Here is a 14,022-nt window from a genome sequence, read left to right as displayed (position 1 = left end):
ACTCACCTGGAAATAGTTACCCGGGGCCCTGACACCCGACCCCTCAGCCAGACAGACTCGGAAACAAGGCCTTGCTGTCCCCTGGTCAAAAGTAGGGCACACAGAGTCTCGGGTTTCACCCCAAACAGAGTCCCGGCCCTGGCGGAACTGGATGCCGCATCTCACGTTTCTGCTGGGATTGTCCCTGAGCACAGAGACCCTTGTCCCGGGGCTCTGGGAAGCGGTCTCATCCCAGAGCTCCTTGAACCTCGGAACGTGAGACTGGACGGCGTGTATACTTGTGCCTCCACTGGGACAGAAACGCCACCGCGGCCTGGCCACCAAACCCACTTCGGTTTCTCATCTTTTGCCAGGTTCTTTTATGATTTGCTCCTGGCCTTTATAGTGGCTTAGCCCCCACCTCTCAAAGCCGCCCAGTATAAAGATTGAAGGAGGAAGGGGGGAAAAGGGAAAGAAAATTCGGCAGGTTAGTCTGATGGGGAGCCAGAGAATGGGTGAGGGTGGGGTGCGGTGGGCAACACAGAGGAAAGGTTGAGGTGGAGAAACCAGCAGGAGGAAAGGCAGCTCCGTGGGCCACAGAGATCATGGCCCGACCACGCACAGGTTGCCTAAGGTGCTGCTGGTCCCCACAGGGTCCCCAGGAGCTGCAGTGCCAGGTTCAGGAGACTGCCATTAGAGTGTATGTGTGCAGTCAAGTCCCAGAAGTTTGGGGGTGAAAATTGCATTGTGCACGTGCATGCACACAGCCTTTCATAGGGAGAATCACGTAAACAAATGCCCTTCGACACGGCATTTATTAACTTGCTTAGTTCTCCCAACACCCCGGTCAGGAATGTTTGACTGTGCCCTGGCTTTTGCAGTGAGGAAACCGAGGTACAGAAAGTCAGAAGTGGTCGCATGGCTAGTTCAGGCCAGTGTCGGGCCTCAGGTATGCGCTGCCTCTCACCTGCAGACTTGCCTTCCGATACCAAATTCTGTCCCCTCCAATAAACACAACTTCATCTTATCATTGTCTAACTGTTGCATAAAATGCAAATCTGTCCGTGTCACACTCTTGCTCAAGAACCTTCAGTGGCTCCCCATGACCATGGGAACCAAGTCACAGACACACAGGCTCTGCGCTATCTCACCCTTCTTGCCTCTCCTGCCCTCTCCTCCATGCCATAGGTTCCAGCCATACCAAATTACTTACCTTCCCCTAAATACCCACACTATTTCCCACCTCTGTGCCTCTGAACACAAATCTTACACTGAAAATGCCACATACTATAGTGTTTGCTAAACTGCCTAGCTATAAGACTCACCTAAAGAGCTTGTGAAAATAAATATTAATTCCTAAGCTCATCTATTGAATCGGGATCTCCAGGTGATTGACCTGGGTAACCTGGGTAACAAGTGACTGAGGTGATTCTTCTGTCTGGCAAGGTGGAGAAACACTGTCTTAGTGTGCCCTTCCTGCTGCTGGACTTCTGCTCATCCATCCTTCTAGATTCCCTCCAGGGTCACCACCTCCAGGAAGACCTCCTGATGCTCCTCCCCCCCCCCGTAATTATAATGACAATAGTTACAATAGCTAGCAGTAGTCATTGGGTCCTTACTGTGGTCCAGCAGTGTGGTGAGGACTGGGTGTACCGTGACTCCTCTAGGGCCTGGGAGGCGTGTGGCTGTGATCTCCATGACAGCTCAAGAAACAGTTGTGGGTATTCCCTCCCCATAAGAGAGCTCTCAGGAAGCACGGAGAGGCTGAGCAGGTTGCCCAGAATCACACAGACAGAATCAGAGCTGGATTCTGAACCTGGGAATGTCCCTTCAGAGCCCTCCCTCAGGCACCTGATGTGGCTAGGTCACACCTGCCCATCACATGGTCATCTTGTGGGCTGAGGGATGGCTGACTTGCTTCTTTCCTCTGCTGGACACTGAACTCCAGAAGCAGGTACTTGACATCCTCAGGGTGCAATCAAGTTCTGTGCACACGCTAAGAGTCTAGTAAGTATGTGTGGCAGGAAAAGCGATGACAGGAGAGCCGGTGGGTGCAGGAGGCTGCCGTGGGTCTTTGTGTTGCAAGCAAAGGGGGGATAAAGTGAAATACAAGCAGAGGCGTCTCAGCTTTCCCAAAAGAACCATGCTGCTTTTTTCTCTGGAAGGTGCAACCTGGCCCCCGTGCAAGAGTACGCCCGGGATGTGGGGCTCAAGACAGACCTGGTGACCATGAACCCTTCCGTCATCCAGCGTGCCTTCGAGGACCTGGTCAACGCCACGTGGCGGGAGAAGCTGCTTCAGCGGCTGCACAGCCTCAACGGCAGCATCCTGTGGATCCCCGCCTTCATGGCCAGGGGCGGCAAGGAGCGCGTCGAGTGGGTGAACGAGCTCATCCTGAAGCACCGCGTCAACGTGCGCACGGCCTACCCCTCTCTGCGCCTGCTGCACGCCGTCCGCGGGTGAGCCGCCCCTCCCTGGGGATGGGGGCCGTCACAGAGTGTGGGGCGGGGGCGCTGTGCTTGGCAGGCAATACTCCTTTCCCAGGTTAATGTCCATCTCGGCTCCCGCGCTTGCTAACTGTATGACCTCTGGCCTTTCTGAGCCTCCCCTCCTGAGAAATGAGAGGGTTGGCAAGTGGGTTTCATCTGCCATGGCAATTTTGACCCACTGGTAGTGCCCGCCTGGAGAGCAGTGTTGAGAGTAAGCCATAAGGAGGCAAGCATGGAAGCAGGAATATTTACTGGGAAGCTGTTCCGAAGCCGTGACCAAGTAACACCAGCTGGATGGCCCAAACAACAGAAATCCGTTGTCTCACGGTTCTGGGGGCTCGAAGGCCCACATCACAGTGTCGGCAGGTCAGGGCCCTTCTGAGGGCTCTGAAGGCAGGCTCGCTCAGGCCTCCGACTGTGCCCTGACAGTGGCCATTCTTCATGCTCACACGGCATCCTCTCCATGTGCGTGCATTCTCCAAACTTCCCTGACTTTAAGGACGTGAGCCATACTGGATTAGGGGTCATCCTAATGACCTCATTTTACCTTGATGACCTCTGTCAAGAACCCTCATCTCCAAATAAGGTCACCCTATGAGGTACTGGAGGTTGAATTCAACACAGCATTGGGGCTAGCTAGCCGCTTTCCTGCTCAGTCTTTGATTGAGTGCACCCGTGCTGGGAGAGTCCCTGAGCACCAAGCATTCTCAAGATTCTTGCCCACCTGAGACAGTTCAGGGGCCTAGGCACTGCGGAGCGGGCAGCATGGTCCAGAGACCTTGAGCAGAAGGCTTGCCCTGCAACTCCTTCCACCCCTGCCCTGGCCTGAGTAGTGGCTCTACCAAGGAACTCCAGCTCTGCCAGCCTGCAAACTGGCACAGCGCCCAGCTGGCTGCTGGCAGGGGAGGTGAGCAACTGAGGGCATGGACACCAGGCAGTGAGTGTGGCCCCCAGGGAGTGGGAAACTGGTCAGCAGCTGCTAGTGAATGGCTTTAAGTCTATTACAACAACGGGGGAGGCTGTGACCCACAAAGAGGGCAGGAAAGCAGGCCCATTCATCTGCCCAGCCCACAGGCCTGGTGCAGAGCTGGCCTGTGAGTTGGTGCTTAATTAGGCACCAGGAGTGCTGAGCCGAGGCCCTGGGATGGCACTGATCCAGTGGGCATCCCTGCCAGGGCTGGAGCGGCGCGTCAGCGAAGTAGGCTGTGCCTCTTGTCAGTGGGGAGCAGGACGGAGGACCAGAAGAGGGCAGGCCCGGCAGTGGGAGGTTAAGCACAGTGCAGAGACTACGGGAGACCAGTGAGGGTCAGGGGTGACCCCGACGAGACATGCCCATCACAGCGCAAACAGCATGTCCCGTGCGCCAGTCACAGGAACTGGGTGCCAGTCCTCTCCGGCAGACACAGAGTGCGGAAGTGTGTTCCCCAGGGGCCTTCCATGATGGAGAAAAGGAGAGGGGTCTGTGGTACTGAGGCACAGATGGCTAGTAGCATCTGGTCATTTTTCATGGATTATCTCTAAAATAGCAATGCACATAGTAAAAGGAATTTTTTTAAAAATAGCAATGCACATAGTAAAACTCCAAATAGTGTAAGAGGACTTAAAGTGAAAAGACCTCCCCGACAGAGGCAGCCTTGTTAAACTGGTTGTCTGTGTGCCCTTCCAGAAAAATCCCCTTTCCCACATAAGGAAGCATGTTTTAAGCACCACCCACATCTTGCTAAATTCTGGAAATTACTCCACATTGACAGGTACCACCTTGTCTTACTTCTCAGCCTCCTAGCCTCCCGCCAAGTCTGGGCCATAGTTAACGTAAGCAAAGCCACGGGTGGTGGGGGACTTAGTGGGTGTGTTGACCTTTTGCTGATATAACCAGTACGACAGTGATCATCTTTCACGGACACCTGCACACACATTTCTGCATATAGGCTTGCTTTTTAGAAGTGTCATGGCTAACAAGAGAAATGGACGTATGCACTATTAATTTTTATAGATATCGCCAAGTTACACCTATGATTATTAAAAATGCTTGTTTCTCCATAACCTTGCCAACACGGTGTATTATCTTTGCCAACCCAGTAGAAAACGGCATCTGATTGTTTGAAATTAGATTCCTTTAATTACAGGTGAGGGTGAGTATAATTTTTCAGTTGGGAGTGGCATTCGTTTAAATCCCATACTCTAGCCAAAACATTTAAGCTTCCCCACCCCCGCCAAGAAACGGTCTGGCTGGGCCTATACAGTCTCTCGACTCTCTGGGGGTCCCACCCTGTAGCAGAGGGAACCCCTCAAGTAACCAGCATCATGTTTTCCCTTTTTCCTTTTGGCAATACACTGTCTAGAACGCCATCAGCCTGCCTTTCACATGTGCAGACCCGAGGGCTGCCTAGAAGGGTGAGAGGGAGGCCAGGCCTGTGTGGGCTGGTCCCCCACACAGAACTCCTGTGATCTCCTTCCCTGGCCCTGCCCGCACCCTCAGGGGGAGCCACCAGCCTCTGCTCGCTTGTTTTCGTTCGTTGCTTCGTTAAGACGTGTGAAGCTGCACCCGCTTTGTGCGTGTTCTTGGTGCGGGTACTATGCTGGGATCTTGGGGTTCATGTGGAAGCCAGTGCACTTGCTCCCAGAATTTTAAATCATCAAAGGGGAGAAAGACAAGTAAACAAGTGATGACAGTGCAGCGGGACAAGAATGCTGTGATGGGGAAAGAGCAGCAGATGGAACGAGAAACCCTCCGGGCAGGTCCAGGCAGAGTTCCTGCAGGAAGTGACACGGAAGCTGAGACCGTAAGGAGGGGTTGCCAGTCGGGAGTCGTGGGAGGCAATGGGGTCCTAGAGGAAGCCGAGGAGTCCCTCGTGGCAATGTGACGGTGCTTACCAGCTGGTGGGAGGGATTTCAGGCCCAGGTCTGCAGGGCTTTGCAACCCCGGCTGAGGCCATCGGCTGTCGCCCTGTGGATTCCAGCAGTCACTGGAAGGTTCTTGGTGGCACGGTCAGACTGCAGGCTAGCTGACTAACTGGTTAAACATGGAAACCTAGGAACAAGGAACCAGCTTCAAGCACCCCCAGGCTTGAGCAGCTCTGCACTCTAGCCCCAAAGTCTGAGACAAAATGCCCAGCTTACCGTTACTGCAAAGCTGGGCAGCCTTGTGCAGACAGGTCCCCCCAAGACAGCAGAGTCTTAAACAGAATGCTTCCAAGGACAGGACGGCAATGGGGCCAAGGCTGGCAGGAGTGCGGGAGCCCTGGAGCCCTGTTCCTGGCCTTGCTGCTGACTGCGCACAAAACAGCAACCACGGTCCCTCGGCAGCCGCCTCCGGGGCACTGCGGCTCCTGAAGGATGAAATGAGCTACATCCCACGAAGCGCTTTCAGCTTCTCAGAGAAAGCCCTTGTGGTCTCTGTTTCCAACATCGGCGGCCCCGATTCTCGCCACGTATCGAGCCTGGGCGTCCAGGGAGAAGGATGAACGCGCTTTCGAGACGGTTTTGTCAAGCCTCATTTGTTGCTGTCCATGCTCGTAAAATACGGTGCTTAATAGTTTTGGCAACTGGGGTAACCAATTTGAAAAAATAATTACTGCCTTCTTTGAGATTACTTCGCCTTCTAATTAAAATCTCCAGCCTGGGCCATTAAAGGTGCACTGTCAATACGACGTCCCAGATGCACCCAGCTAACCGCATTCGGGAGGGCAAAATTAATTAGTTGGTGTGTTAACACCCAGCTGCTATCCTAAGGAAAGAAACGGTCTCCAAGTCGGCCAAGCACGCAGTCGCTAAATTGGCCAGAGCAACTGAGAAGATATAAAGGGAATCGAGAGTGTTTTGTTCCTGCAGAACTTGGCCAGCCTGTCTTACAAGCTGCTCATTAACCAGCGCCCTGTGTCCCTGTCAGATGTCTCTCAGGAGTTCTTGTTTACCTGTGGACGCAGAACAGGGAATAAGCGAGTCCCTCCACGCCGCCGAGTTCTCAGCTCATCCCAGAGCCTCATTTGCGGTTAACACCTTTCCCGGCGAGTGACTCCGGGTGAAGAGCCTGGCACAGATCGGAGAGGCTGGGCTTTCTATTCCTGTCCCAGCCGGCCACAGTTACAAAGCTGCGTGCACTGTGCACATCCTCCCCTCTCCTTTTCTTCTTCGTCCCGTTTTTTTTTTTTTTATTTTATTGGAGTCGAACACTTGCTGGGTGCAGGAGAAGTCAGGAGACTCGAGTCAAGGCTGGGCTGCAACAACACACCCTGGAACCCTCACGGGTCAGCATGGCAGAAGTCCGTTTCTCGTTCTTGCAAAGTACCGTGTGTGGGCAGGGGCTCCCTTCCAACCAGTGACTCGGGGATCCAGGATTTGTCCGTCTTAAACTGACAGCATCTTTACAGGAGGCTCTGGAGTTCTCCAAGGCAGGAGGAGAGAAAGTGAGGACCTGATTGTGGGCAACACCACCAGCCCAGGAGGAAGGAACATATCTGTAGTCAGAGCCTACTGGCCAGAACTGGTCACGTGACCCCAGCCCAGAGACAAGGAATCCTGAGAGAGACAGGAGACCACCTGGAGTATTTGCCAAGCACTGCTCTGTCTGCCACGGAGCCTTGGCTGCAGCAGGCACCGAGCACAGGCCTTTGAACCCCCTACACAGGAGCACGAGATGTGGCCGCTGCTCTTGAGGAGATCAGAGTGCAGTTTCGCATGGGAGCCCAACCCACACAGCAATGGATTGTCAGCCCAGGCTGCTAAGCACATTGGGAGGCGCAGAAACAAAGCTCTTGATAATAATGTGGAAATGATTAAGTCACTTCGAGCCAGAGAGATGACGACAGAGCAAAGGGAACATTTGCAAGAAGACGTGATGCACCGTATGTGCTTAGTTCTGGGGGGTAAAAGAGAAAGAGAGTTCACCGAGGGGACACGTGAGGGAAAGGCTCATCTATGGGGAGGCACATCACAGGTCTGTGTAACCAGACCCAGCCAGCAGCTCCTTGGAAGTTTCGCCACAGATTGAATTCTTCCCTCCCCACCTCCGGGCATAGCACTGACAGCCTGCAAAGAAATTTATTTCTGAAAGCCTTGCCCTGCTTAGTCCTTACTGTCAGAAAGTAAACAAACCACAAATCCCTAACGTGGCATGCGGCCGGTGCTAGGGCTTGAATCGGCTCAGGGAGTGGTCAGTGAGATGCAATCATGCAGGGACGCTGCCAGCTGGTTGCACGTCCCTGGATGGTGTCGACAGCAGCTGTAGCCGGCTTCCTCATGGCCCCGACTCTCCCAGAAGCACTCGGGGCGGAAAAGGTCCAGGAGACGGGCGCAGAGGAGCTGCATGCTCTCTGTGCTCTAGCTAACCAGCTGCGTGAGAAGCTGGAGTTTTCTCAGGCAAGTCACCCCGGACCCCTGTGTTTTCTCCTGTTGTCTGAAAGAGGACAGATTCCACCCAGGAGACCCATGGGTAGCCCACAGACATCGTCCGTTTGGCCCGCCCAATGGGGCCGCAGGTGGTCCAAATTTTTGGAATTTTTGTAAATTGGTTGCCAACATTTAAACATTTGGAGAATTTACATTGAAAAACCCAGATTTTTGATACTCTTGATGAAAAGCAGGAAAATCTGGCACCACCATACTGGACAACAGTAAAACTGGTTACCCCTTTAGATGCCACAGTCCCCACCACTCCTTACTGCCTTAGCAACACTGAGTTCACATGTCAGTTTTCCTAACATGCGTCCCACCCCCCAGCTCACTCAGTGACATCCCCTGCCAGGCCACGGGGCTAGAGGACTCTCCAGGCCCAGTCATCCTTAAAGCTCTATGACTATTCCATGTGCTTACTATTTTTCCTCCTTTTGTCTGAGCATGTGTCATTTTTCAGTTCCTTTGGCACAGCCACCTACCAGTTAGAGCAAAGGCTTACACCCTTGGCTGAATATCTGAATTACTTGGGGGAGGTTTTAAAAATTCGTGTTCGGGCTACACCTCGAGGTCAGGCCCAGGAATTAGTTTTCTTAAAGCTGCAGGGGGTTCCAGTGCGCAGCCCCGGTTGATAACCACTGAGTTGGAGCTGAAGTGCAACGGATCTGCTCAGGGGGTGCTGAGCTCCCACTACTGGAGGTGGTTAAGCCAAGGGGGACGAACGCTTGGCCAGGATGTGTGGAGGGATCCTAACAGCAGCTGCTGCTCTTCTGGGATCTTCTGCCTCCACGCTCTCACCTTGCCTTTGCCCCTGTCCCAGGGTCCTCCCAAGCCCAGTGTATCCTCCCTGAGTGTAGAGAGTACAAAGGTGGTCTAAGGGAGGACTCCTTTTCTAAGGGTGCCCCAACCTCAGCATCAAACATCCTGCCCCCCACTCCCTGGCCTGCACCTCCTATGATCAGCAGGCGATGACATGGGATAGCCCGGGACAGTCCATTAAACCAGCCACACTCCCCCGGCTGCCCTGTATCTGTTTGGGCCTCATTATGAAGAGGGAAGAACATGAACTTGGAGTCAGAAAGCCTGGAGGGGAGTCCTGGTTCTATACATTGCCAGCTTGGGGTCACCCAGGTGACCTTGGGCAAGCCACTTTTCATCTCAGAGCCTCACTTCTGCACTCGTGTCTGTGAAGAGGCTTCTCTTGCTTCCATTGAATCACACACGTGAAGGCATAAGGGCATTGGCCCCACTGCTCCATGAGTGGTGGGTGTCGTTCCTCTGTGCAAGGAGCTGGGAAACAGTCACTCGACTGGTCTTCACGACCCATGGAACAGCAGGACGCACTTTTCCTCTTCCTGGAAAGGATGATTCATCCACTCATGTTTCTGCCTTTTGTTTCTCTGGTCACTTTTCTCTCTTTTCAGATACTGGCTGACCAACAAAGTCCACATCAAAAGACCCACCACCGGCCTCCTGATGTACACCCTGGCCACACGCTTCTGCAACCAGATCTACCTCTACGGCTTCTGGCCCTTCCCGCTGGACCAGAACCAGCGCCCCGTCAAGTACCACTATTACGACAGCCTCAAGTACGGCTACACCTCCCAGGCCAGCCCCCACACCATGCCCCTGGAGTTCAAGGCCCTCAAGAGCCTGCACGAGCAGGGGGCTTTGAAACTGACTGTGGGCCAGTGTGACGGGGCCACGTAAGTGGGCGCCCCGCAGGACTCAGGGGCTCACATTTCCTGCCGGCTGTACCACAGGCAGATGGGAGTCGGGGTGGCACAAACTCTAGAACAAGCAGGCTAGTGGTTTTCTTTGTTAAAGTGTAAAACAGTGACCAGAATATATATATCTATATCTGCATATATATATTGACCTGAGTATTTATAACTGTGTGGTGTTCATCTAGCATTAGGCAGATAAGCCACAGGAAGAAGGTGTGGAGAACCCACCAGAATTGAGACGCGGTCCACCTTTGGGGGCACAAGGACTCAACGTGAAGAGAAGCCAGTCCCATGACTTTGGGTGACAAACTGCCTCCTGGACCGGAGGGAGCTCTGGGCTCACGGGTGGGTGGAAAGCCACCTGTCGGTTGGCCGCTGCCTCGAGCCTCAGAAATGTGGATTCTGGGTGAGCCAAGACCCAGAGGAGACAATCTGACTGACGTCTAAAACAGAGCTGTTCACGGAGGAGGGAACGTCCCATTCCGCTGGCAAAGGAGCACAAGGACAACAAGCAGCAGAGGCCACATCCGAGTCTGAGGGCCTTCCCTCGCAGGTAGAGTTTAAATGCTCCAGGGACGCACCACAGGTGACCCGCCGGTTCCAGACGGGCCTCCACCACTCCAGGGAGAAGGCTAGAGAAGACACAGTGGGAAGGTCATATTCTGGCTTCTCAAGAGCCACCAAGAACCCAGGACGGGGCGGGCAGATGACACTAAAGAAGTGGGGTGTTGCAAATTGTGTTTCTGAAACACGGTGACCTTCTGCTAAGATCCAGCCCTGCACCTCCAGAGTGAGACAGAAGAGGGTCCGAACGGTCGTCATAATGGATGTTCTCTGAAGCAACTTGAGTCCACTGAGGAGGGAGGGACCCTGAGGCGTCATCCTCAGAGTGAGCCTCCTTCCTGCCCTGTTAGAATGTGACTCCAGGGACTGCACTGTCCCCTTCTGCCACCAGGGAAGCCACAGTGAAATCTTGAAAGGGCACTGCAAAGATAAATGTCATCCTTTCGCAAATATACACAACTGCCTTTCTGGGCACCCCCCGCTCCCGGAGCCCCGGAGTGGGAGGCCTGAAACAATGGGAAGTGCAGAGCTCCACTTGTCTGCAGGCGCTCCGTTTGCTCCCCGCATCGTGTGCACCACTGGGCCTCTGCAGCCGCCGCACTGCCTGCCACTCTCCTGTCCTGATGGCCACACTAGCCAGCACTGAGCTCCAACACTGAGGCTTGCAACTCTGCGGGGAGACAGTTCCAGTGCCCGCCTTCCACCCCCTCCCCTGCCAGAAGCAAGGATTTTAGGATTTTGCAAAATCTGTTTTCCCTTTTATTAAAATAAATAGTTAAGACTTTCTTTAAACCCAAAGCCAAAGGCAGTATCCAAATACTGGACACAATGTCCCCAGGGCCAACCTGGGCTGGATGCCAATAACTTAGGGGCTGGAATCACAGGTCACGTAGAGACAAGCATCAGCCAGCTGGGTTTGTTAGGTGTGTTTTCTTGCCTGATAAATAATGGTGTTTTAAAACGTATTTGAAAGATAAGTAAAAACCCATTATCTTGAAGGTGAAGGGAGTTAAGGAAAATAATCCCGATCTGCTCCCCAGCATATGAGACCGGACATAATGAATCAATGACAGCTGGGCACAGGACAATTGCCCCTAATCAATGGCTGACGGGAAGCCAGTGGAGGATACCAAGAACCCCTAACCCCGCACGAGGACACCCCAGCTCCAGACCAGGGTTACGACTCTGCATCTCCGTGTTTCTTCCCCTGCTGTTCCTGTGGATGCTCAAAACCTAAGGTTTGGGATTTGCAGGACAAAATGAATATTTAAGAAAGCACCAGCCCTAACAGCCTCTGTGGGAACTGAGTGGTTTGGACTCGTCATGAGAGGTGGGAATAATTAGTATCGTATTTTACACTTCTTCGGGGCCTTTCGTCTTGATCTCAGAGGCCCCAGGAGACATTTAACTTCTGAAGCTGGTGGAGCTGTGGGGAATGAGCAGGACTGCTAGCAGGGCCTCCATGGATGAACCACGGTCTTGGATTCTAGAACATTTCAATGGTGAGCCCTGAGGTCAGGTCTTGGAGTTGGCCCTGAACTCCTCCTACCTGCCAGCACCCCTCCCTGGGAAGTTTAAGGGCCAGAGCTCTTTGGAAGCATGGTTTTTTTCGGGCCCATCCTGGCTCCTCTAACTGACACTGAGAAGAGTTGAAGTGGAAAGGCCCTTGCAACCTGCCTCCGGGTTCCCTCCAAGGAGAGGCTGGGGACTCCGGACAACCCACCCAGCACCATCCCCCAACTCACAGGTCCTGCACTGCCACAAGGCTTTGGCCGTGGGATGCTGGGTGCTCCCAGGGACTTGGCTTCCCCTCTCTCCTTGACCTTCTGCATCTGGGCACACACAGTCAGGAGGTGACCCCTCTTTCTCTGCCTCTTTACAGCTCAGTGTGAGTGAGATTCTGCTACAGCCTCCAGCATTAGCCAGCTAGCCTGAGGGAGGTGGGGGCCAAGAAGTCTCGGCCTATCCCCTGCACCTCATACCCTGATCTGCTGTCTCGTCATGACAGTGGACACAGCCACCCTGGGCCCTTTCAGTCAACCCCCAGTTGCCCTGATATCACCTACTCCAAAGCCCCTCAAACCTTCTCCATTCTCCTCAAACCCCCAAATGACCCCCTCTGCCTCTGCCTCTTGCTGAAATAAGGTCTCTCTTCAAAAATCTCTTGATCTCCCCGGCCCTCCTTTCATCTACTTTCCTCCCATTTTGGAGGAAGCAATATCCATCCTCTGGCCAGTGACATTTTCCCTGACACCCTCAGCCACTCCTCCGTGACCTCTGTCTTCTCTGTCCACTAACACACACACTCCTTCTATCCATCCTGCTCCCACGGCCCTTCCCTGGGAAGGCATCTCCGGGCTTACACGGTCCTCCCTCCTGAGCCCACTCGGCCTCCACGCCCCTGGCACCCGCGCAGTGCCACATCCAAAGGCCCTTTCTCACCAGCAAGCTCTCTGCATCACTTGGCTCTACAGCGACCCCTCCTGGACACTCCTTGTCCCCTTGGTTTCCAGGCTACCAAGTCCTTGTGTTTTTTTCTCCTCCCTTCCCAATGCTGCTTTGTCACTTATTTATGTATTTCTTTATTTATGTATTTATGATTTATTTATTGATGCCCTCACCTTAACCTAAAAAGGAGCCAAGGTAGATCTGACCATGATCGCTGCCTCTCCGCCTCGCCCACAACACAGACAGCCCCCCTCCCATGACCTCCCTCCGCTCTCCAGCAGCAACCCTGCACCTTGCTGTGGGTCCACGCTTCCCTGCAGCCCAGCCCCTCTCCCAGGTTCCAGGCTTGGATGGCACATTCCTGGTTGGACATTCGCCCCACCTACTCTGGCAGTGCCATAAACTCACACGTCTGCAGCCAGGCTGATCATCTCTGCCTCCCCTTCCTCCACGGTCCCTCTTTTTTCTGTTACAAGACCCGGATCCCCTCCACCACCCAGTTCTGAGACCCTCAAGGCATCTTCAACTCTTCTGCATGTATTTCCTTGCCGCTCCTCCCCACCAGCACTGGCCTGGCCTCCCTGCCGCGTGGGCCATTTCGGCAGCAGCCTCCTCTCCCAGGTCTCCTCTGGGCACGCGTGCACCCTCTCCAGTCCATCCTGAGCACACAGAGCGATTGTTATCTCCAGCCATTCCCACAGTTTCAAAAGTTCCCGTCCTGCAAAATAACGTACAAGTCTTCATGGTGACGTGACAGACGTAAGGCCCTGTTCTCCCTTTGCACCCTGCACCCACTGTCGGTCCTGGAGGAGGTGCCCAGTTTTCCTGTCTCTGTGCCTTTGGTCTCGCTGTTCTCATCTTCTGGAATGTCCTCACCATCTGGAATGCTCTCTTCTGTTTCCTTCAAGGCCCATGCAGAAGCCACATCTTCCACGAAGCCGTCCCTGATCTACCAACCACTGGGATCTCCCCCTCGGCTGAACCACCGTAGCACTTTATTTGTACCTTTCTCATGGCACTTATCATATTCTGCCTTGTATTATAGTTACTGTGCACTTGTCCTATGACTGTTCTTAGACTGGAAGCTCGCCAAGGGCAGGGACTGTGTTTTATTCATCTGTGTCCAACACAGCACCAGGAGTGGTGCGTAGCGCACAGCAGTTGCTCAATAAATGTTTGTTGGATTAAATCCTTAATGTCTGTCTCGGGCTGTGAAATTAATGGAGTCATCTTGCACTTATAATGTCACAAGAAACTCCAAAAGCTCATGTGAGTTGGGCAGGTGCAGAAATCATTATCCTCATTGTATAGGTCATAAAATTAAGGCAAAATATGATGTGAAGGCGCACAGACTGGCAGAGTTTGCATCCAGGTCTCCCTACCCCCTACACCAGGGCTTTTGCTGTTAATCCTTGTGGGCTGGT

General features: G+C 53.6%; 1 protein-coding gene across 1 annotated transcript in view; it reads left to right on the top strand.

The window, feature by feature from the left end:
• ST8SIA2 (ST8 alpha-N-acetyl-neuraminide alpha-2,8-sialyltransferase 2) overlaps positions 1-13,794 on the top strand; it is a 45,088-nt gene extending 31,294 nt beyond the window's left edge. The window contains exons 5-6 of the mRNA XM_028502360.2: positions 2,145-2,438; positions 9,284-13,794. Of these exons, the coding sequence (XP_028358161.1) occupies positions 2,145-2,438; positions 9,284-9,569 (580 nt within the window). The 3' untranslated portion in view covers positions 9,570-13,794. The remainder of the gene's footprint in view (positions 1-2,144; positions 2,439-9,283) is intronic.
• Positions 13,795-14,022: the final 228 nt, after the last annotated feature.

Source organism: Phyllostomus discolor, chromosome 12 (assembly GCF_004126475.2).
Source record: "Phyllostomus discolor isolate MPI-MPIP mPhyDis1 chromosome 12, mPhyDis1.pri.v3, whole genome shotgun sequence".
Lineage (NCBI taxonomy): Eukaryota > Metazoa > Chordata > Mammalia > Chiroptera > Phyllostomidae > Phyllostomus > Phyllostomus discolor.
Note: the sequence above shows the minus strand (reverse complement) of the source record. Positions and strands in the feature narration are given on the sequence as shown.